The following is a 25,420-nucleotide window of genomic DNA, read 5'->3' as shown; positions in this document are numbered from 1 at the left end:
AGTAGTAACTTACTAGTTGTAACTTAACAATATGGTGTGCTCTTTTTTTTTTTTTTCTAAAGAGAGTTTTAATGGAATTTTTAGTTAAATAGCAGAAGTTAAAATTAAAATTTGATATTCAAACTAGATTATCGCTGTCTGCTAGCCTGTAGGCTGCTTTAAAAATATTTTTTCAATATATCAGGAGTCACAACCAAAGTTAACTACAACTCAACTTCTCACAAGGCTAAATGTTGATTTAATATCTCAGCGCAGTTGTTTATGTTTAATCCACCTTCTATTTCTGTGAATTTAACAATTGCATCCATATTTTGATAATGATTTTTATTACTAATGTCTTATTTCCATCATCAATAGCATTATTAATATAAACAGATTTTTTTTTTAATCTCGTAACGTGCTCACATAAGTCTCTAAAACATGTGTGATGATCATAGTGTGAATCTTAGCGAAGATGAAGAAGATATAGAAAATGGATTTACTCAACCAGAATTGCATGGAACTCTTAGTAAATGGACAAATTATATCCATGGTTGGCAAGATCGCTACATAGTTTTAAAAGATGGTACTCTAGCTTATTACAAATCGGAGGATGACACAGCTTATGGCTGTCGTGGTGCTATAAGTATCTTTAAAGCTGTTATCAAAGTGAGTTTTTATCTTTCTTTTGATCCATTAATTAAATAAAGATATTAATATCTTTTTAAATAGTTGTAATAGCATCCTTGTACAAGTTTAATAATTTAGCTTGTTCTCTTATGAATATTTTTATTTGCATTTATTTAGAATTTGAAACTATTTTATGTTTTAATTTAGAATGATTTGAAATCACGTTTAGTTAATTATTTGTTTTTGCTTGTTTCACAGTATAGTCTACTTACTTTCAATTTAAAAAGTATGCATTTTTCTTTTTTTCGTGCATTCCAAATTTGATTTTTTGTTTCACTCAAATAAGCATTTCTAATCAATAGGATTACAGATGATCTATATTGAGTAACCATTTCCATAATTGCTTTCCTTTTTTTAAAGAAATTACGTCTTCATTAGTACATAACATCTTTCAAAAAATTATACTTGAAGTTGCGTCATTTCAATATCTATAGAAAATTAGTACTTTGATGTTAGAAATGTGTTTCTCTTTTAGAGACTGATTACCTTACTCATTATTGATAAACTGTCAATCATGTCTTGTTTATCCAAAATTGTATACTATAAATAATATCTGTTTTAGGTAGAAATCAGGTAATTTTATTTTAAAGGTATTTGAAGTATTTAAAAGTAAATGTGTGTGGAAAAATGAAAAACGTTATACTAAAAGAAATTATGGAATATTTACAGACTTGGTTAACTTAGTTAAATGCATCATTTTCTTCAACAATGTATGGATTTTCGTATTTCATAGTTGTTGACTGCTGGCAACCTGATAAGGTCAGTTTTAAAGAAACATTAGGGGGAAAAAATTTTTGTTTTTAATTGACTCTGATATTATATTTGCAGGATTGATAAAGCATTGTTCTGTAAAACATCTAATTTATTTTTTTATTCTTTGAACAGAGGAATAATTTTTTCAATTTTTTTCCCGCTCATCTTAAAAGCAGATAAATTTTAATTATTTATGTTTCCTGAAATATTCATTAGTAAAATATGCATTGATTAAGAAATTTGATTTTGAAAAATGTATTCATTTGCTTTAGATGGTAATTTTTTTAAATATGAAATTTATAAAATCAAAATAATAGAACACTTGGAGGCGTGAGAAAATATACATTTTTTTTTAATTTGTTCCCTTTCTTTTAAATAGTTATAGATGTTTTCAAATAAATTATTTCAACTCGATATTATAATCATCATATTTTCTCACAACTTATGATTCATATTAGCATATATAGATATTTATTTTAAATTTTTATAATTTTTTATGTTTGCAAATATGATTAAAACTTTTCAAGGACAAATTATTTAATAACAAAGTTAAAAATATACTTGCATATGTTCTTGTTTGTATATGAATGCATATCATGTGATTTATGAAATGATTATCTGTTAGAAGAGGAATGAACTTTACTGTTTGATGCAGACATATTAGTAGTAGTGTAATAAATATTTGAAAGCTTATTGCCATTTGATCTACAATAGGAAAATATTGTTGAAATTTTGATAGATAACTTCTCAGTAGATCCTTTTGATATTTTTATTATGAATGATTCGGAATATGGCGCAAATTTTCATTATTATCGACCAATATAATAGTATTTGTTTGGATGGTGAGATTAGCGCTCAAGTTTATATAATTGTGCTGGAATTCTAGTTTTGGGGTATGAACTAGAAGTTTAAAAATCTGGAACTGAAGCCACATTTTGGCATTAACAATGGCCTTTGCAAGACAGAAATCAGTGAAAAATTAAAATAGTTTCAAAGCTGAATCTGTGACTATTTTGATTGCTAAAATAAATGTTAAAAATTTGTCTAAAAAATTAAATTTACTGTAATTTAAGACTGATATGACTAAAAAGCGAAAGATTATTATTCTCGGAAGAGTTTTAAAAACATTATAACAGCAATTTGCTAGCATTAGTTTTTAGAACTAATCTTTACTAATTGAAAGCCTACCTGCATTGGTCAACAGAAGAGATCTCATCATAGTTATATCAACTGCAAACAAATGCAATTTATTTCCTTTAATTGTTAAAATATCCTTGATAAACAGATAGAAGAACAAGAGCTTTCAAAATGACTTCTGCTTTAATTAGTTCAGGGTTAAATGGACATTCTTTTACTGTTATTGTGAAGGTCTGATTTCTTAGATAAGTTGTTTCTAAACAATATACTTAAAACAAGTCCATCTATCCTCATGTTATGGATGGCTTTTGTAAGATCATTTGAAGAAAGCTACAATTTGGTAAAGCTGCTTAGTCTCTTATGAAAAACTAATAATTTGTGTGCCATTTCTCATACAGAACCCAAACTGAAAGATGTTGTGGATTTATATTTTTCGCTTTTCTTTGTTTAAGTATTATTATAAAAAATATTTTTAAAAACAAATTGGTATCTGAAATTTAATATTACGTTGAATAGGATGATAATTAAAAATCAGCTGATTTCCTTGATCCTTTTATACATTTTTAACTTACATTTATCCTGCCATAATAACAAAATAAAACAACTAATTTTAGTATAGATATAGATTTCTTTATTGTAAAAATAATAGAACTCAAATTTTATGCCAAAAATTGTTTGAATGAAATATACTTATTATGATAAAATTGTGTAAATTGTAAAGTTGCATTTATTAAATTCTGCAAATTTACTTTCAAAAGTATTTTTCTCTGAAAAAAATATAAAACTTAAATTTATATTTAACCTGTTTTTTTGTTTCTGAAATTTCAATAATGTTTTGGTAAAAAAAAAAAGTTATATTTATACTATAAACCTTAATGCTTGATTTTATATTTAATCCGTTTTGAGCAGATTTAATATGAACTATTGAAATATATTTTGATTCAGTGAAATCTTGTATAAGAATAATTTTTCACATATTACTGCCATAAAATATATTATTTGCAGCATATATTTACTATTACTAAAATGATTTATTTTTTTTTATCAGCCTCATGAATTTGATGAATGTAGATTTGATGTTAGCGTTCATGATTGTGTTTGGTATCTGAGAGCTGAAACTCCTGAAGAAAGGAATCGATGGGTTGAAACATTAGAAGCCTATAAGGTAATTTATAAGGTACCTTTAATTTTTTTACATGGTTATAATATGTGTGAAAGAAGCTGATATCCATTCACTCATTTTGTTCTTGTTTATTTTTTCCATCTCTGTAAAATAGAGTTATGAATTAGTGTATGACAAATTTTTTCTCATGCATGAAATTTAATTTTTTAAAAAATAGGTTTTTTGGACAGATAGTAATAGCATAATGCTTCTCTGATAATATGTAGCTGTTAAGTGAACTATTTAAAATGTTTAGACTTTCTGCCATATGAATATTTACGATTTTAGTTGAATTACGTACATCATTCAGCATTAACTTATTACTTCAGCATTAATGTTTTATTTGCATAATTTATTTTATTTTACATAAGTTGCATAATTAATTGTTTTTAGAATTAAAGAATAAATAGCAGAAAAATTACTATAATTTTTATGAAACTATGTAATGTTTTATTTGTACAATGTAATAATAAATAAAACTATTAACTTTCCTGGAAATTTATTCAGTCAATAATATTAGAAGAGAGGAAAATGTGATCTGAATGATCATGGAAAGTAAAGAGAAGGTTTTGTCTTTAATTGGACATCCTTGGGAAATGTGGAAATTGTATTTTGTGTTCTGGACAGCATTTAGCTTTGCTGACATAATTTGCTTTGCTTATATGATTACAAAGTATCTATAAAAGAAAAGGGAAAATAAATCATCTTCTGTTTTACCTTGAAAATAATATACATCACAAAGAAAGCTGATATTTTTACTTACTAAATATATGTGATAATTTATCGATTAATTAGATATCTGATTAGATTTTTGACATCTCATTGAAAATTGCATGAAAATAATAATTATTATTATTATAAGTAAATAATTATTATAAGATTTTTTTTTTTTCCTTTGCTTATAGTGCATACATATGAAAAAATTTGTTGAATTTAGGTTTTATATGCATGTAAACATTTAATTTTTGAAGCAGAATCATGGCTGAAGACAGAAATGACACTTTGAATTTTTACATTCGTTTTATTTCATCCTGGGAGGCATGATTTTTTCTACAAGCAGAAGCAACGAGCACAACACAAAATGAGGAAAAAGCTCATGAAAATTTTATCCCTGTGAATATTTACTGTGAGATTTTGGTAGGGATTTCCTCCATGTGTCGACCTCAGGCAAGGGAAGAATTTGCTTGGCTGTCAATTTTTTTTATCCCTTCTTTTGGAACATGGGAACCGGTGACGAAAGCATTTTTACAAAGCTTCAGTTGTACTAATTAAATAGAAAAAGTGGAATGAAATCAGGAAATAAGAGAATAATTTATAATGAAGTTACTATGGGCTAAATTAAGATAAAACTTTGGAAAGTAATTATAATTGAAATTAGAGTTTAAAATATCATTACATGTATGTGTTAAATTGTTAATTTTTAATTGATTTCAGTATGTATATTTTTTTAATATTTATTCTAAGCTATTAAACAAATCATTTTTTTAAGTAATTGTGCAGCTCTTGTCACTTAATTTGCATCTGTAATTAAAACTGATAAATTCATGTGAAATTAATTATTATTCATTTTTTGAAATAAATATTTAGTTGATAGGCATTATAACTATATTACATTTGTTTGTTATAATAATATTAGTCTTACAAAGCTTTAAATAATCATTGAATATTATTAAACATAACATACTACTATAGATTTCACTCATTTAGTTGCAAAAGCTTTATCATAAGAATAATTACATATATAAAAGAATATTATATATGTAATATTAGAAAAAAAATGAATATAAATTATTTGCAAACATTTTATATTTTTCAAAAATAAGTAATAAAAAACAAATGCTGTAAACATCAGCTATTATGCTATTATTATATTATACTGTATTTAATAACAGATAACTTTTTAGCTTAACAACAACAGTTGGATTAACATTGTGTTTTGTGCAATAATGCTTTATTTGAAATTGATTTTCATTATGAAGTGTGTAAATGTTTCTTTTTGATTTACATAATTTTTTGTTGCTTTCTAATTAGCTCTCTCTATATATATATGGCATAAACTCCAACTGTATATCATGAAAGTTACAATTTTTTACCAGCTTCATGGTGAAATACTGTTTAGTTGTTGATATTGAATAATTACTGCATTAATAAAAGACTCGGTTTTTTTAATTTTATATTTAGTGGCAACAATTGTCTAATTAAGAAAAGATGTTAATTATTATTATGTTTTGATTATTATTCTGAAATCACCCAACAAAGAAAATAAATGGAATGCAATTTATAATATTTCCGTAAATACTGGTTACTATAGCTTGCAATAACATAATCTTATACTACTACATCAGTTACTACAATGAAATCAATATAATCTTGTATAACATTCTTCTGAAACAGTAAGTTTATTAATTAAATGAGGAATGAAATTAATGATTTTTTTTCTTCCTAATAAATAACCATTCTTATATATGGTTTCTTTTCCAATTTGATTTCAATTTAATTAGAGTATTCATTACCCTTAGCTTCCTTGAACAAACATAATTAAAAAATGAAACAAGTATCAGTTTTTTTTAAATTTTAATTTATATTTTCTATTGTAGGGGGATTCTGCATATGGTAGTGAAAATAGTCTAAGAAGGCATGGCTCTGCTGTATCTGTAGGCTCCACTAGTTTATCAAATGCAAGCATAACATCTTTTAAGAAGGCTAGAGGATTAAGAGTCAAGCTTGCTGAAATGGAAACATTCAAGGATATATTGTGTAGACAAGTAGACACTTTGCAGAGTTATTTTGATGTATGCGCTGAAATGCTAAAAGATGAAGGCCACAAAGATAATGATGTTCATAGTAAGTTCTTATTGTATAGTAATTAAGTTCACTCTGAAAAGTAATTAAATTCTCTCTGCTGGTCACATATGACCACTACAGCACTAATAAAGAAACTAGTTGTCAGTCACCAGTGATTTACAAGGGCAACCAATGCGTTAAAATATCATTTTCTTGTTTATTTTATTACTTGAGGTTGCAATACAAATGGAATGAAAAACATTTTTTAAAGTCTTATCATGCACAACTGTTATAATTTAAAATATATCTGACTCAATATATATCCTTTTATCCCCATTGTTCCCATCTAATTTTAAAACATGTTGATAGTGAGTTGACAACAGACACTGCAGCACCCATTTCAGAGAGCTTTATTTATTCTGTGCCTTTTCTACTCAGAATTGCTAATTAGCTGACCATAATAACTTACTCAAGAGCAGCAAATCTTAGTTTTCTCTTATGTATCATAGCTAAAACATGTTGTGGTGTTATTTTCCTCTGCTATTTGGTCAAGTCTGATGAGTGAGTATGGAAGATATAGAAATATCTGATATAAATTTTAGTCTTGTCTTCTTATTATATATGTATGTATGCGCATGTGCTCTAGTGGACTACCCATTTGATCTTGAACTATCAAATTTGTTGCATATATGTTTTGGAGAAAAGAACTAAGCACCTTGGAGTGAGTTTTAAAAGATTTTAATTAATTGAAAAATTAAGTAAAATTTTAGCATTTTCTCCTGGTTACTGTCAAAAAGGTTATTGTATGAAACTAATTTTTATATCATTAATTTTTTTTTCATTTCTTTAATTAACACTATGATTTCATGGGAAGTTATTCAGTTTTTTTGCTGAATTTCGACAATTTTTTTAAAAATTCATTTTTGCATAACTTTTAACAATACATTTCATTGCTGCATTGAAGTTCAAACCATTGCATACTTTTCTTTGATTGTTGAAAACAGAAGAGTGGGAGATATTTTGTTACTGAGAAATTAGAAAGAGATGTTATATTATTACAAAAGTAGAAGTAAATTATATTTTTAATAGCTCTATGATGTCATAGAAACCATTAGGAAGGTTCATGTACACATTAAACAGAATAGGAGAAAACTATTAAGCACAAAATTTGTTGAAGAAATAAGGAACATCAATACATGCATAAGAGATTTCAATGTTATTAAGAACAACTATACTCCCAGCAAACAGGTGGTCCCCAAAAGCATGTAGTGTTTTTTTTTTAATTATTATTTTTATTACTGGTCTTAGCAATATAAAAATGTATATTAATAAGATTTCATGCATTATTTAAGCATAATTTCATTTTTAAACATAATTACATTCATAATTAAGATGTACGCGTTTTGTTTATTTTTAAGCTAAGTATGTGTATTCACTTTTTTTATGAGAGAAACAGAAAAATTAATTAAACGATATATAATTTCTAAATGTTACTTGTTACTGCTATTAAGTATTGTAATTTTTAGGATTTCCTTGGGAGGTGTGACAAAATATTTAAAATATATTGAGTTTTATTATTTTATTCTCTAATTTTTTTCCCCCCTATTTTTACAAAAAAAAAAAAAAATGAATTATTGAGAGCCGTTTTCTATTAAAATTTGATTAATTTGTCTTGATCTTTAAAAATTTCTTCCAATGTCAATTTCTATTAATTTTACTTTTTCATAAAAATTTAATCATACAATTGATAACATAAACTAACCTTGAAAACAAAGCATTTTTTTTCCCCCAGCTTAATTGCAGTGTTTATAAACTTGTTTATTCTTTCTTTTTTTATGTGCAAATTTTTTAACTTCAGTATGCTATCACTTATAGAATGTTTTGTATTCATCTCAAAAGAAAAGATTTTTGGTTTTTGCATAGGTCTTAAAAGAAGAAATTAGGTTTTATTTTGTATTATGTAAAATTTTAAGTTGTTAAATTTCAATCAATTGGTTTTCTTTCTCTGTATTTTCTGAAATTCTAAGGTTTTGCTTGTTTTATACCTTAAATGTTTTTGAAAATTTGAATTAATTTGTAAATTATTTTAATACAATTCTGCCTTTCATCGTAATAATACTGAATATTTAAAGGTGTTCAAAATTTGAGTTCTTGAAGAATCTTGTCAAAAGGTCATAATAATTTTACATTTGGCTGATGAATATTAGTTTATCTACTTATTAAGAATAGTATAATTAATTAATGTAGTGATGGTGTCTTAAGAAGATAACTTTTTTGCTATTTTTAAAATTAATAAAAATACTACCAAAAAAACATTTGCAAATTAAAATATCAAAATCAAATATAAAATAATAGCTTAAAACATATGAACATTATATCTCAAGCAACAGCTATTATTATGAAAAAAAACATTGAAATCAAATGCAAAATAATTGATTAAAACATATGAATGTAATACCTTATGAAAAATAAAATTTAATCTTGCATGAATATAATTTCTCTGACGAATCACTCCAAAATTATGAAATTTAATTTTCATTACTTTAATATTGTTTGTAAATGATATTACAGTAATGACATATTTCAATGATTTGTTACAGTGTACTGTAATAAATCATTAAAAAACATATTTTTAAAAACTTGTAAGAAAATTATGCACAATATAATGGTATTATTATAAAAGTTGCAAAATATTAAAAAAATCGTGAAAAAGTCATTTTTGAAAGATAATATCATTTTATTTTTCAATGAGCACTAAAAATATTCTGTTCAAAATCATTAATTGATCAAATGTAAAAAGGTCTCTATAAAATTAATTTCTAAATTAAAATTATAGTGCATTTTTATGTATTATGAATAATTTAAAAATGAATTATTATGAATAATTTTTTTTTTTAATTTGACATATTCTTATTATGCTTTATCCGCTGTTATGAGTACATGGAATCATTTACTCAAATACAAATGGAATTCTTAGATTTTAATGAACAAAAAATTTCTTTTACTAATGTACTCTTAATGCCTTAATCAGATTATGCTTGGTATTATCAATCAATGAAAGTCACAATGAATAGATGTATTGATTGATATACAATCATCAGCATTTTTGTAAATGTTAAATAAAAAAGTATATTTTTAATTTTTTAAATAAACATACTAATTGCTTAAAAAAATTGCCTCTGCCACAAAGTTTATTTGTAAATAAATAATAACAAGGAGGTGATTACTAAAAATAATTATAAAAGTTTTTTTTTTTAGATGGTAGTAAGGAATCAGAATAAAACAATCCCTACTAATTAAACAACTTTATAGCACTTATCAATGGTCACATTTAGGATCTCAACTCATGAATCCTAATTTAAAGAATTTTTTTTTTAAATTTTGCTGAAGAACAAATAATTTTACTTAAATTAATAAAATTTCTTATTATGATTGGAATCATGTATTCAACTTATATGCTATCACAGCATCTTTTAAATATATATTTTGTCTTTTTGAATATAGATTTAAATATGATATTTTTATCATTATCGTTTTAGTTCAGAGTAGTTTAAGAAAGAAATAGTTTATTTTCAAAATATTCACTTAGTATTTGAAAAAAGTCTTGTCTTTCTTACCATCTGTGTAAAAAAAAAAAAAAAAAAAAAAATCTTATTGTCATTATTTCATAATCTATTCTTTAATAGATTTTATTCGTGATATGATGTAACTTAAACATTAATGCTGATGTGGCAGGTGATCCTTTTTTTTTTTTTTTTTTAATCTTTTTACTTTCTTTGAATAGACTGTCTTTCTTTTTATCTTATCTGCATGCCAAAGTCTTTCCACTCAATAGAATGTGACATAATTTTTTTTCTTACCTACGAGAGATGATATATTTTAAGATTGAATCATGAAGCAAAAACATTGTATATCAGATTATTGTTATCAAACTTTCCTAATGAAACTGCTTCATATGCATTCATTTTTTAAAAAGGAATATGATTATTTCCCGTTCTATAAATTTCATGTTCTCAGATGTAAACTTTTAATTCATTAAAGAAATAATTGTTTTTCTAAAATTACATAGGAATATTTTACTGCTTTCTTGAAAATCAGTTGTTGGATTTTTCATTCTCTATTTAAATTAATTATTTTGATTTTGACAGTTGAGTTGTAGGACATTGAACTATATATAAGTGTTTTATTTGTCTTGTAAGAGAAATTCAATCATTTTTAGTGGATGACATTGATGAAGATTATGATGAAAATGCTGGTGATATAGCTATAGCAGATCATAAGATTGAATCTCCTGCACATAGATTTAAAGGTAATTACTTTTTTCATTAATATGAAATTTTATATATTAGTAAGATAAAAGATATATTTTGTTAAAATCTTCGTTTATAAAAAGGGGGATTTTTTTACAAATTTATCATTCTTATTTTATGTTAATTTATTTTCAAGTTAATTTATACTTTACTTTATCCCTTCCTGTCTAGAATCTTACTCTTTTTTATTTATATATTATAAATAAATTGTTTAAATTACATGAATTTTAGTGTGAATTTCAATATGGTAATGAATTTCATATTTTTGTAAAAAATTTACATATTATTTTACTGAATAATTTTATAATACAGACATTTAATTTTTTTAAAACTAAGTTATGTTGTTATGCCATTTTCTACATAATTGTCATTATTATGTTTACTTTATTTTTATTTTTTTCCTTGTAGTCTTTTAATCCTGATTGTTAAGTATGCCATGAGTTTGCATTGCATTAAAAAATTAACTAATTGAATATCTCTTAGGCCTTTTGCTAATATATTGTGATTCCAGCCATTCAATTGATTTGTAAGTGCCTTTTAGTGTTTAATATTGAAAGATTATGTATTAAATATTTGATTATGCTATTAATCTAAATGTAATAAAAATAAAGGTTATTATGAGATTATTGTTTGTAAATGAAATTTCGTAAATAATTTATTAAAAAAATGGAAGAAACTGCAATATTTATTTTTCTTCAAAACTCTTCACAATTTCATTTATATTGCATATGTAAACACCATTAAACTTCTAATAAAAAACATTATATTTGTAAATTGTATGGAAAAGGATTTTTATTATTGAATTCTCATCCATAGGACATTCAACTCTTGTTACAAAAGAATTGCTCGCTCAACATGGAGCACATGCAGTAGATTTCAGAGGTGAAGCAATTACATTTAAAGCAACAACTAGTGGTATTTTAAATACTTTGTCCCATTGCATTGAACTTCTTTCTCAAAGAGAAGAAAACTGGAAAAGAAGATTAGAAAAGGTACATTCTGTCATGTCATATATCTGACTAAGTAGCTAACTGTTTTAAATTGAAAAAAATACATTAAATGATTTTAAAAAGATAAATATAATGATTATCATGTGCATATGTGCATGATTATCATGTCCATAATACTGTTTCATTTTTCCCCATATGTATTATATTAAATAAAAAAAAGAGTTTAATTTATTTTCATTAATATTTATTTTCAGGAGGTAGAAAAAAGAAAGAAATTGGAAGAAGCTTATAAACAGGCATTATCAGAAGTAAAATCTATTAGACCTGTTGTTTTAGGTGGACCAGATTATGAAGTAAGTGGCCTTTTTTTGTTTTATATTTTTAGTGATTTAAAATTTTGAAATGTTGTAAATTGTTTATATGAAATAAGATGAAAAAGTTGATAGATTAATGCTAATTAATCTTATTTAAAGCAGAAGGAATGGTTTACCCAATAAGTCCTTGCATTTTTGAGTTATTGAATCAACATGTTTTTGAAAGTACAGATGGATAAATTTTGGATTTTGTTCAAAATTTGATAGATGTATACACTATATAGGTTAAATCTCTGTGCCGAATTTTTTCTGTCTTTCTCTCTTTGTTTTGCATTTACAATGTTAATTTTCTTTGGACAGTCAGACACACGAGTTTCCTCTAAACAGATTTCGCTCAAAATTTGATAGAAATCTACAAATTTTTTGTAAATGGATTATACTAAATTTTATCCATCTAACCCAATGCACTTTTGAGTTATCTTTGTCACCGACAGATGAACATTTTCCAAAAATATGTTTTTCAAATTCAGGGAGGTCTAAAACATAGAGAATCATCAAAATCTCAAGTTTTAATTATTTGACGATTACAATACTTTTTCTATACTTCATATTCAAGAAAATAAAAATGCAATGATGAGAAAATTCATCATAGGCAGCATCAGAATAAATGCAATTAATATTATTATTATTATTTATTTTTTTTACAATTTTGTGATATAATTTAAAACAAAGGAATAAGTTTAGTGTAATTTATTCTAATATATCTTTCCATGTTTTTTTTTTTTGTCATCATAATTTTTTGCACTGAAAATAAGTGTTTAATAATTTATATTTTAGGAGGGTCCACATTCTATGATTAATGAAGACGAATTCTTTGATGCTGTGGATGCAGCTTTAGACAGAAGTGAACAGCAGGAGGAAGAGAAGGTTCATAAAGATTTATTGGTGGCTTTCACACTGTCTCTTTATAAATATTTTTATTTAGAATTTCTCGTGTGCAATATGAAATTTTGTTAAAATTGAAAAATCATTAATTATTTTAGCTAGTACTTAGTTCCTGTTTTATATTACTTCATGGTATTTCATTTTTTTATTATTCTAAAAATATAAATATTTTTAAATCTGGTATGTAGTATATATACTTGAATTAAACAAGATATTGATAGCTATACATATACAAAAGAAAATCGATACTTTGAAAGAAGTACAAACCCTTATAAGTATGTAGAAAGCAATATGTCACCTTCCCTGTACCATAAATAATAATGTCAGTTTGAAAAGAAACATTAGATACTTTTTTAATTTGTGAAATCGTTTAAATCTGTTTTATTTTATTTTAAAGTGTATTTTCTTAATTTTTTTATGTATTTGGAAAATAATTATACATGAGTGTATTTTAACTAAGGGATAGCATGTCATGGGAAATTCTTGTCATGATAAGATTTGGTATATTTATTCAATAATCTTTCTTATTCATAAAAAAAATTGTTCATTTAAATAATAACTAAGTTGTAATTAAAATTTAATTTTTAATAGTTATTTTTTTATAATAACTCAGTGGGTCATCTATAATTACTATTTTCATTAAAATATTATTACAATTTTTAAATTAGCATATGAAAATAGTTACAAGCTTTCATTCTAATTTAATGGATGTAGTTGGAAATCACACTTAGTTAGCAACCAAGTATAGAAAACCGCATGAATCTATTATTTATATAAGTAGATGGCTTTAAATTTGAAAGTTTGGTTCTAAATTATCTCCCAAAGAAATGCTGTTCTTGTTTCTTGTAAACAAACATTGTCACCATAAATTATACAATTTGTCAAAATGTTTTTTATTCCTAATATTTTATGATAATTATAATTCTGGTTCTTATAAAAATTAATAGATGCAGATAAAACTTCTTAGATTTATGATTAAAAAAAGGCTATGTAAATTTTTTCATTATAAAAGTAATTATAGTAATTATTTATCTCCGTTAAAGCAGTATTTAAAATTTTGTTTTATAATTAAATTTTATATATATGATTTAAATAATGTATAAATGAATAATTATTTTGTGATTATAAAAGGATAAATATTTTATTAAAATATTTGTAAATTGCTAATTTAATTAGAATTATCAATTTAAAAAAAAGGCACTTTCAAGATAACTTCTTGATTACCATGTTGATATGCTATCATACATTCTGCTTCACCACTCACCATCTGTGCCAAAATTTTGATTCTTTAAATTAGCTGATTAATGTACTTTCATGTATACGGATTAATGCTGTAAAAATATATTAGTAACTCACCAAGTCTCCTCATAAACTGAATTTGGCGAATTGTGTCCTCTTTTGGTATGGTTTGCAGAAATCATGTTGTGCAGCTTCCTAATCGTTTTTTTTTTTTTTTTTTTTTTTTTTTTTAGAATTGAAAATTGTAATAAACCATAAGATTTACAAAAATTATTTATGAGAGATAAAAGTTTAATAAACCATAAATAGTTTGAATCCTTACTAAATTTTAAAAAATTCTTCTCATGCTCGTATCATCTTGATTACCTCATTTTGCGCTATCGCTTTTAAATTATTCATTTTAAAGATTGAATCATATTCTCATGTAACTACTATATTTGTTATGCTGATTTTTTGGTTTCGAAAGAGATTTTAGATTCTTTAAATATTCAGTAGCTACAAAAAAAATACTACATTGTTTGCAAGTAATATTTATTTCTGTTTTGTAGATAAGTAAAAAAAGACATTTATCTTTTCTTTGTTATCTTATTTTAAACAAACTGATAATGTGTTTGTACCAAGTGCCACATGATTTAGAAAGTCTTTTTGATTTTGGTGCTGTGGGATCAACATTGTTTTTCTTTAGTGATCTTCACTTTTTAATTTAATATCTCTTAATCAAATTAATCATAGATTTAAAAAAAAAATTATTTTTAAACTTGTTTTGGAATAGATAAAGAGTTTTATAATTTGGCAATATGGGGAAAAAAGGGCTTTGTAAAGTAAGATCCTTTTATTAATGTGATTGTTATGAAAATGCTTCATTCAGATTTCTATTTATTTCTTTTCATGGCATATTTAGACAAGAAAGAAGAATTTAACTTATTTTTTTCCTGCGTTACAAGTTAATTATTTTATTATTTAAACAAACTATAAGGTTAATTAAGCTGTGCAGATTTATAGTGCAATTACATGAATTTGACACCAAATATCTCATTTTTGTATTTTTTTTTCTTTGCATCAGAATAATGTAATAAATGCATTTGCTTTACTTTATATACTTTTAGAGACTAAGTCGAAGCTATAATTTAGAAACCAAAAGTCCTATGTCTCCGTCAATTGCATTGAATCATCCTCTGTGGCCTGAGGTTTGTTCACAGTTTTTACTATTCAAAAGATAGTGTAAAATGGCTTTTTAAATTTTATTTTTGTATAATATTCTTGAGTTATTATTTAAATTAATTTGTCTTTTTTTGCAATTGATTTTGGTATAAAACATGAGTATACATCTATAGAAAAAATGCCTTTTTGTCCTTGCTGTGGTAAAATAATAGTTCCAAATATCTTTCTTCTATTTTGAAGTTTATTGGATAAGTGCTTGCTAAATTTCATTTATTTTTCTTTGAATATTTGCTAAAACAAAACACAAAACTAGGTTATTTAAATTTCTGTGCATTTTTATTTTACAAGAAATGTGACAGAAAACATAACTTTAAAATAGGAAAGATGAGATAATTTTTAATTATTATGTTAAATATTAATATATATATATATAATGTGTTGTTTTGGATTTTCTTTGAGATTATTCTTACTGTAGTATATTCTAGAATACATTACTATCGTGATATAATATAGTGATATATAATATAGCACAGGGGTGTTTGTGCTCCGGGGAAACCCCGGAATTCCGGGGATTTTGAACTTCGATACCCGGAAATTCCGGGGATCGTCGTTCAAAAGGAAGTAGGAATAATAATGAATTATTTATTTTGATCTGGGTAATTTTGTTTGCTTTGAAAGCAGAAAGCGCAAGGTCAGTGTGTGTGGTGAAAATTTTTCCTTTCTTTCTCCAAAGGCAGTGATAATGCGTGAAAAGGGGGGAAAAAACTTCTTTTTTGTTCTTTCCTTATTGCGAGTTATGACTCATTCCCCCGGTTCTCGGACATTCTCTTCTGGATTCTTTTCGGCAAGTAGGCGCGGCAGAAAAAAAAGGGAGAGACTTCGTTCGACCAGATGTGCGATCACGTGACCTGGGTTCAAAGGTCTTAATTTTGCAAAATTAATGGTTATTAATTTTGCAAAAAAAGTAATTCATTGAACTTTTATAATTAGGTCATTCAATACTTAATAATCGTAATTTTTCGTTTCTCTCCCCCCCCCCCTTCTCGAAACTGCAAAATGTCGGTAGTAAGTCCGTAAAAGTTTCCGGGGATTTTTTGGGGTCCCACAAACACCCCTGATAGCATGACGTCAAGTTGGCAAGAAGAAAGTATTGTGGTGTATCATTGTAGTCAGTTTTAAATTTGTGAATTTTATTATGTTGTATTTGAAAGCATAGTAAACTCCCAGTTGTATTGGAAGTTACATGATACAAAGAAAATCCATAAATAAACATTTAAATAAATGAGTTTTATGAATAGACTTCAAAATTTTGTGGATCAACATAGAAGTGCTTTTGAACAGTTTTTCTGCTTAAAAGCTCATTGGTGTTGTCTTTTATAAGGAATTAGGTGTTTGTTTGTTTAAAAAACTTTTTTTTTTCTAAAAAATTTTTGCTAATACTTTGGAGTTATATAATTAGCAGTGTGGATTCTCTTATCTGCAAATAATCAAAAGTTTACTGTTATTTATGTATTTGAAGATAATTTTAACACTTTTTTTAGAGACTCTTAGAGCATAGCATGATTAATTTGCACTGAATCCTGTTGGTATTCTTTTAGTGAATTAATTATAATTTTCCTAAAAAATTCAACTTGAAGATTTCTATTTTTTTTAACTTTGCAATATTTCAGTCACATATATGTTTTATGTATTGTAGTTAATATTATATTATAGATTCTTCCTTAGAAGCTCTTCTACTTTTTCAATTGAATTTACTTTTAAGGTTAATTGCTTAAAAAGAAATTTATATTAATTTGACTTTTGTGTTAATTTTTTACTAGTAGGCTTATATGGACTTATTAATTACTTCTTAAATGAGAACCCTCCCCTTATTCATTTAAAAAAAAAAATCTTTTTTGATAATAAATGAAAAAAGAATGTTTTTGTTTTTAGATTGATGATATTACTTTGGAGCAATTGAAATATGCCAAAATGGGTGTAGGAGAAGGCGGATGGCAACTTTTTGCAGAAGATGGTGAAATGAGGATGTACCGTAGAGAAGTAGAAGAAGGTGGTATTGTGTGTGATCCTTTAAAAGCTGTGCATACAGTTAGGGTAATGCTTTCCTTACACATATATTACATGCTTAAGTTAATCTTTTCAAATTATCCTTTTGGAATACTTTTATATCCTCAACTGTTTATGTAATGTTAACTATTTTTTTTTTTTTTTCAAATTTCTTATTTAAATTTGATAAAAATTAATATAATAAAAATATTCTGTCTTTTTTTTTTTTTTCGAAATCTGTTTGACATTTTACGTTTAGTGAATGGGAAATGTTAAAGGAAAGGTATTCATTGATTGTAATGGCTACTGCATATAATTTGAGCTATATTTTACAATATTTTATTATTTATCCATTTATTATGTATATTTTGCACAGTAAGCATTGCTATTAAAATACTTTTTTTTTTAAAGGGATCTCTATTAATCTGACAATCTTATTTATCCCATTGTCTTCTAGTTTAATATTATTTGAATTAACTGAGATTCATAATATTTATTATCTACATTTTACTTTAAATTGGATCATGTAAAAACATGCAAACAAATTTTGGTGATATACTTTTTTTTCTTTTCTGATAAACAGTAATTTTGTTTTACTTAAGAATGATTTTTACAGCATTCTGATTCTTTATAAAGATAAATTATCTGTTGCAGAAATCATTTACGAGAAGAGTTTCTTTCTGTTAAATATTGATTCTATGCATTATCTTACAGTATTTTGACATTATTATTTTTAATTATAGTTTCTTTAAATTTTATTTGGTTTTTACAATATTTTACATATTTAGATATCTATTTTGCATTCATTTTCCATTTCAAATTGCATACAATTTTATTTTATTCTTTAGGGTGTCACTGGACATGAAATGTGTCACTATTTCTTCTCTCCAGAATATCGTTTTGATTGGGAAAGTAAGTAGTTTAGTTACACATGCTCATAATACAAATCTTTTTCTGTAATTTCATTTTCGCTATGCTTAAAGTTTCCTATTGAGTCTACACTTCCTTTTCTTCAATTTTAGGGAAGAAGTTCACTTATTAGAATTTGTACTTGCAGCATCAAATCAAATTGCAATATCACTAAAAATATGCTAATGACAGATCCCATATTGTTATTGATGATGTTCATAATGAAAAATTAGACATTTGAATGGTTTCTATTTTGAGTGGTTTTTAATTTTTGTTCTCTTATCTCAAGTCTCACTACATGTCTAGATGATGTTTTGCCATATATAGTATATGATTGTCTCTTTCTGTTTTCTAATTAATTTTATATGACTCCTAAACTCTAGCATCTAGCTATTTGATAGCAAAAACCAATCAATGCTATCATATTGCTGTCAAAGTTTCTGCTATTCTTTTGATGCTAGACATCTTTATAGAAGCATGAAAATTTGCTTTATATCTCTGAATGTTGAATAGTTTTATTACTTCTTTAGGAATCTGATTATGATTTCTATTTTTACTCATGTTCAAGATTTTATTCAGAAAATTCTGTTGAATATATCTGGTTTTATGACATCATGGCTTGCATTATTAATTTTCCAGAACTTAAGATAATTATTATATTAGGAACATAATTAGCAATATTAGGATTTTCAAGACAAGAAATTTAGTGTGCATTCTATTAATTTATCATTATTTTATTCTTTATATTTCAGGCTAAAAATATAACATTTGTTTCCAATCAGCTATTTCATAATATAAGTAGTAATAGTAGTTTTTGTGCTATTACCATTTCTTAATTGTGTTTTATTTGTGAATTAGAAATCTTCTCTATTTTAATAATCTTATCTGCATATCTGAAGATTCTCTAAAAGTCTTGTTTTAGACAAAACTGTTTATTCTCGCAGTCTATTTTAGAAAAGTCACTTTTATTCACACAATTTTTATTGATGCTTAAAAGCATATTCTTATGATATTAATAGATTTTTTTTACATTTGTTTTTATAGCAACTGTTGAAAATATGAAAGTTGTTGAAGAAATATCTAGCAACACTTTGATTTTCCACCAAATCCATAAAAGAGTATGGCCTGCTACTCAGCGAGATGCTTTGTTTTGGTCTCATATGCGTCAAGTACCAAATGATGAAGATAAGGATGCACATGACATATGGATTGTGTGTAATAATTCTACAGAGCATGATTCAACTCCGGTACGTTCAATTAAATGTGATTTTTTGAAATTTTTTCATTTTGATAAATAAGTGATGATTAGTTATATAATATGATTGTTAATTTATTATAATTTGATTTGACTTTTCAAATTTTTCAAGAGTTTTAATTTTCTTATTTATTTCAAAGGTATTAAAGAAATGCATTATGTTAAAATTATCTGTTTCAACAGTATATTTTGACAATCTAGAAGTTTGATAATAACATTTTGGGGCTGTAAAATTTTAGATGTTTTTGTTATATTTAGAAATTATCATACTTCCTAACATTTCATTTAAATTTGGCAATAAAAAATAAAATAGCATCAAAATGATTTTTTATGAAGTCTCATATCACAAATTCTTCAAATAAATCTGATTTTTTTAAGCTCATAAAGAGACAAATTTAAATAGTTATATCCAAAATTAGTTATTATACTGGTTACAAAATTTTTCTGTTGGACATTAGCAATTCAACGTTCATTTCCACATAAACAAAGATAGTTAAATTTTAAAATTTGGTTTGGTTGTTTGCAATGATATATTGTCTACATTGCACTACAGCAACATCAAATAAATTCAACTATAATTATTACTTTAAGTTATTATTATTATTATTAAATATTAAGTACCCTTTGAATCCCTTTTTTTAAATCATGTAAATTTTCTTTTAAGGCATCTTATTTTTCTTCCTTAGGTTGGCAAGTGTGTGCGCTTAATAATGACAGTATCTTTAGTTTGTCAAACATTTGTGGACCCTCCTACAGAAAACAAAGAAATTAGCAGGGAAAATCTCACTTGTCGGATTACATATTGTTCTAGCAGTAAGTATTTAAGAAACTATATTTTAATATTCTGAAATTTTATTCTTTTCAAAGCTAAAAGAATCAAAAGTCTTATCTGATTATTACATTCAAACTACTTCTGTACTTGATCATCTCTAAATAATTTTAAATGGTTTAAATTTTTTTTTTTAAAAAATCTCCTGATTTTTTTGAATGTGTCTTAAGTAAAGAATTTCATATGATGCATATGTTATGATCAAGAGCAACTTCTCAGTGTGTTCCTATCTTTATAGATTATTTGTACAATTCATTTCAAATGTTTTACCCTCCATTTGCAGATTTTTTAAAATATTGTTTATATGCAGTTTTATAATTTAATGTAATTTGACATTCTAATAATTAGTTGTAATATTTTGCTATTAATAGAGATTAATAGCAAAATATTTATATTTATAACTTAAGACACTTTAATTCAAAAAATGATTATATACTTACTTGATGAGTCTTTATTGAAAATTTTATTGGTGTAGTATGTTCTTGAAAACTGCGTTTGAATAATACTATGCCTTGTTATCAATAAAAAATGTTTTATTGTTATTAAAGAAAAGTTTAGCAATTTGATCTTGAACTTTAAATTAAATGTGCAACTAGTGTATGTTAGTTGTCTATTAACTATCTTTAAATGGATTTCATGTTTATTACTAAAAATCACCTAAATGAACCTCACCGTTTGAAAATGATTTCATCCAGAGCTCTGTGTGTAACAAAATATTTATAATGCAGCAGGTAAATATGGAGAAATGCAGCATAAATATAAAAAATTTCTGTATTGCTTTGCAAAAACAATTATATTTTGCAATGTTATTTTGGAGTTGGTTCTGTATTGCATAATTCTGTGTAAATTATCAAAAATTATTTATATTGTTGTCTTTTTACAGTAAACCCTGGAGGTTGGGCTCCAGCTTCTGTTTTGAGAGCAGTTTACAAGCGAGAATATCCAAAGTTCCTAAAGCGTTTTACACAGTATGTAAAAGATATGACAGAAAAGAAGCCCATAATGTTCTAATTACTTTTTCATTATCAAGTGTGCCTAAGAACATGTAAAGTTTTAGAAGAGATATAAAATAAATTTTTTTAAAGGAGTTTAATATGGGAGTTGAAGTGTGCGAAGCTGATAAAATAAATTTATATCAAAATGTAAATCAAATAACATAATTGTTAATTGATTTTAAGCAATCAATTTGATAAAAAAAAATGCAAGTTTTTGAGTGGCATGTTGCACTAAAGTTTCTGTACATAAGGACTGCACGGGTAACACAGTACATTTCTAAACAGGTTTTAGTATTTTAAATATGCTTCCAATATATGTTGCTAGTTTTTACAATATTTAAATACAGATATCACTTTAATATGTAATGGGGTTTTTTTATTAATTAATTAAATTAAGTAATTAAATAAACCAAGTTTGATACAAAAGAAACTTACAGAATCATCTTTTAATGATAATCAGAAGTTGTATAGTTTTTTGCTATTCAATGCATTATTTTCTATGGGACTAGTTTTGAAAATGACATATCATTACTTCAGTGAGATAATGTACTGATAAACAGTATTTAAACATTTATTGTCACTAAAAAATTCAGTCATTCTATAATTAAATGATTGTCAAAGTTACAGTTCATTTATTTGCACTTATGAATTAAGGCTCCTTCAGGATTGTTATATCTATTTTCTTGCTGGTAATATCCAAAATTACTTCTGTCATTTTCAATTGGTTAGAAATGAATAATGTTCCTAAGCCTGTGAAAATTTAAATTTCTGTACTTCTATTGAGCAAAAGTTAGATGTTCATAAAAATTTGTTAGATGTCTCTACTTAAAACAACTTCTTATAGATGCATTTATAAACAAAACAATCTGTAGCTACTCTGCAAAGTCATGTTTTTCAGTTATAGTTCAAATAAATAGGTTTAGCAGTTTAAAAAGAATAAACTGTTAGTTTCTTTTGTAATTTTTTTAAATTTAAACTAAAATGTATATCAATAAATGTTCAGCACCTTGCACTTATTTAATGAAATCCCCCTGTATTTACGTGACTCCCTATTTTAAGCTTCTTGTTATTGATGTGATTGCCTTTAAAGGATTTATTGGAGTTCATTTTGTTCTCCATAAATGCCAATGAAGATTGTGTATGCGTGCATTGCCGCCATCCAAAACAAAGTACTATTATATTTTGAAACAAAGTGTTTAAATTAACTTTTTTACATGTACAATCTCTTTAGTGTTGGAACATTTTAATTAAAAACACCATTTACTTAAAAACTTGTTAATGCAATGGATTGAATAATGTTTTTAAGACAGTGTGTTGATGTTTTGTAAAAAAAAAATAAACAATAATAATGACATGTAATAATGCAGTGTTGATGTACAATAAATTGTTAATTGTGCCACGTCAGGCAGCTTTGAAGATTTGGAAGTTTTTATCATTGCTGTGCTTTGCAATTTTTTTAAAAGCATTAATATTGATGAGGTATTTATTCTTAACTGTACAGTTACTTAGGCCTTAAGATAAATGTATATAAAATATTCGAGCACTATGGTGCTTCAAGTACTCAAAAATTGTGATTATTTTCTTCAAGTCATTTTATATCTTCTTTCTGGTTTCTATTTACTTTTCTGAACTTCTTATTAATAATACAGTTTATTTAGCTCAAATAATGGTGGTTGGAAATGCTTTTTAAGTTTTTATTAAATTTTACTCTAAAGGCTTTTTCTTAGTCGACCTATTTAAAGCATAGGATATATTGATATGAACTCTTAAGTGTTTGCTAAAATTTTATACCAAATAAACTATTTTCATTTAAATATTAATACTGAATTTACACATATTTCAACTTTTGTATAATATTTTTCTCCCTTTTTGCTCTTTAATTTGCAAATTCTTGAAAAAATAATATTCTTTTTTAGGGTGTGTGGGTCAATTTTCATGCTTTTATCTATTGAATTTCCTAATACCATTCATTCTTTTCTATTTAAAAATCCCATTGTCTAACTTAAAATATGTTTTGCTTAAGAAACTTGTATTAAGCATGCTCATATACACCAAAAATGTTGAAAATGTTTTGTATTTTATGATATAATTAAATAAATAGAGATTATTATTTACAGGTTTAAAAGTTTGTTAGTGATTTGTTTATATTAAATATTGTAAATTTATCTGTACAGTTCCTCAATTTTTCACTTATAAGCTCTTTTATTTTTCCAAAAAGAAAAAAAAATTGTTCATATCTTTGTATATTTGTTTTATATTGTATATCATTGCCGAAATCTTATTTTTTTATTTTGCTATTTATATTTTAAATGTAATTTATGTTAATAAAATAAGTGTTTTTGTCTCCATTGCTTAAGAATGTTAAGATATGTTTTTTGTTTCTCTGGATTAAAAAAAAAAATGTATATAGCAATGAAATTATGAAATCATTTAAATTTATCTTCATTTTTAAAATATATGCAATCATTTAACAAAAATATAAATAATAATTGAAAATGATTTATCAGCTTGAATATGATTCACTTGTATTTTATATTTCACAAATAAAATTCATTTTTATATTATTATACAATTTGTAGAATTTTCTATTTGCCTTTTAGCTCATTAAATTAGGTATGTTGTGTCATATTTTCTTCAATCTTATTAGATGTTAATCAGTTGATCATATTGTGTTCATAAAGGATTATTATACATCGTTTTACAAAAAACAAATAATTTTATATTACCAAATTGCCCAATGAAATATTTTGTTGTTTTTATGTAAACATTCCATTCTTATTGTCCAGGATATTCACGATTTTCAAACAACCTTTGGTGTAACTCATATGGTATGCAATATGTAAATGCAGTTTATGAATCAAAATTTGCTGATGTAGTGAGTAAATGATTATATTTGTAAAAAATTTTTATAAACTTTAATACACCGTGCATATGTTGATATGTATGGTGTATTAAAGTTTTTTAAAAGATGTGTTTGTTGTTCCATCTCTGTTTATACTCTATTACTTGACAAAAAAAAATCAAAGTGAAATAAATATATAAAAGTCTGTCGTAATAATCTTTTATCAATGTTTTTGTGTAATGAAAAAAAGGAAAGAAAATATATATTCCATTTTTGGAAAATATAATTATAAATTTCCTTTTCTGAAATTTAAGCAGAGGTGGAATAATCAATTTGTGATTTACATCATGGCTTTAAAAAGCTTGGGTTGTATTGCAAGTTATAAAAAGTGTTTGAATTATTATATGAGCAGTTATGTATGGTTCAAAACTAGATAAAATTTTGAAAATTTTATCTTTCTCCTTTTTTTTTTACTTGACTCTCTCGCACATTTTTTTACATTTCAGTTTTCTTTTATAAAAGATATTAAACTCATTTGCCCTCTAATTTAAAATTTTAATTTTACAGTTTTTACATGGCATATCTATATGCATTTAATAAATTATTATTATACATTATAAATGAGAAAAATTATTGAATGAATACTGAGATTTTCTATACTGCCATATTCCTTTATTTAATGATATTTTTTAAAAATAAGTCAATTATTTTCATTCATGTTGTATTAAATCATGCACTTCTTTTCACATGACTAATACATACTGTAAAATATCTCTAGAAAATATGCATTCATATATATGCTCCATGGTAAGAGAGCTGTATACATTGAAGGATTAGAAAGTTGTTAACAAAATATGGAATCACGTAAAGGAAAGTTGATACAGTTTCTCCAAAACTAGAAGAAATATTTTTTTATATGACAGACAGGAACAATAAAAATATTTTTTGAATGTTCTCCCATTATTTGAAGGTTGCAATGGGTTAATGGTAGAGTCTCTATTTGGGGTGAGGTGCATATTACAGATTTAAGACTTTTATTCATATGAAGATCCATTATATCTGCATGGATAGTGCACCTTAAATGTCGTTGCTCAAACATCCTTATGTTGAAGTGATATAG

At 25.1% G+C, this 25,420-nt stretch overlaps 1 protein-coding gene across 3 annotated transcripts; it reads left to right on the top strand.

The window, feature by feature from the left end:
* The first annotated feature begins 226 nt into the window (after positions 1-226).
* LOC129956799 (ceramide transfer protein-like) lies at positions 227-24,753 on the top strand. Of its 3 annotated transcripts, none has more exons than XM_056068750.1 (13): positions 227-648; positions 3,608-3,724; positions 6,319-6,565; positions 10,725-10,814; positions 11,632-11,807; positions 12,020-12,118; positions 12,917-13,024; positions 15,370-15,450; positions 17,357-17,518; positions 18,319-18,382; positions 19,424-19,626; positions 20,321-20,447; positions 21,347-24,753. In XM_056068750.1, exons 1-13 carry the CDS (start codon positions 421-423, stop codon positions 21,472-21,474), a joined length of 1,830 nt encoding a protein of 609 aa, XP_055924725.1. In that variant the 5' UTR covers positions 227-420; the 3' UTR covers positions 21,475-24,753. The 3 variants fall into 3 exon arrangements, with proteins under 3 accessions (XP_055924725.1, XP_055924730.1, XP_055924721.1); XM_056068755.1 differs by having other exon boundaries at positions 3,608-3,736; positions 12,917-13,006; XM_056068746.1 differs by having other exon boundaries at positions 3,608-3,736.
* Positions 24,754-25,420: the final 667 nt, after the last annotated feature.

The sequence above is a fragment of the Argiope bruennichi genome, chromosome 2, assembly GCF_947563725.1.
Source record: "Argiope bruennichi chromosome 2, qqArgBrue1.1, whole genome shotgun sequence".
Taxonomy (NCBI): domain Eukaryota; kingdom Metazoa; phylum Arthropoda; class Arachnida; order Araneae; family Araneidae; genus Argiope; species Argiope bruennichi.
The sequence above is the reverse complement of the archived record's forward strand: the minus strand, read 5'-3'. Positions and strand labels throughout refer to the sequence as shown.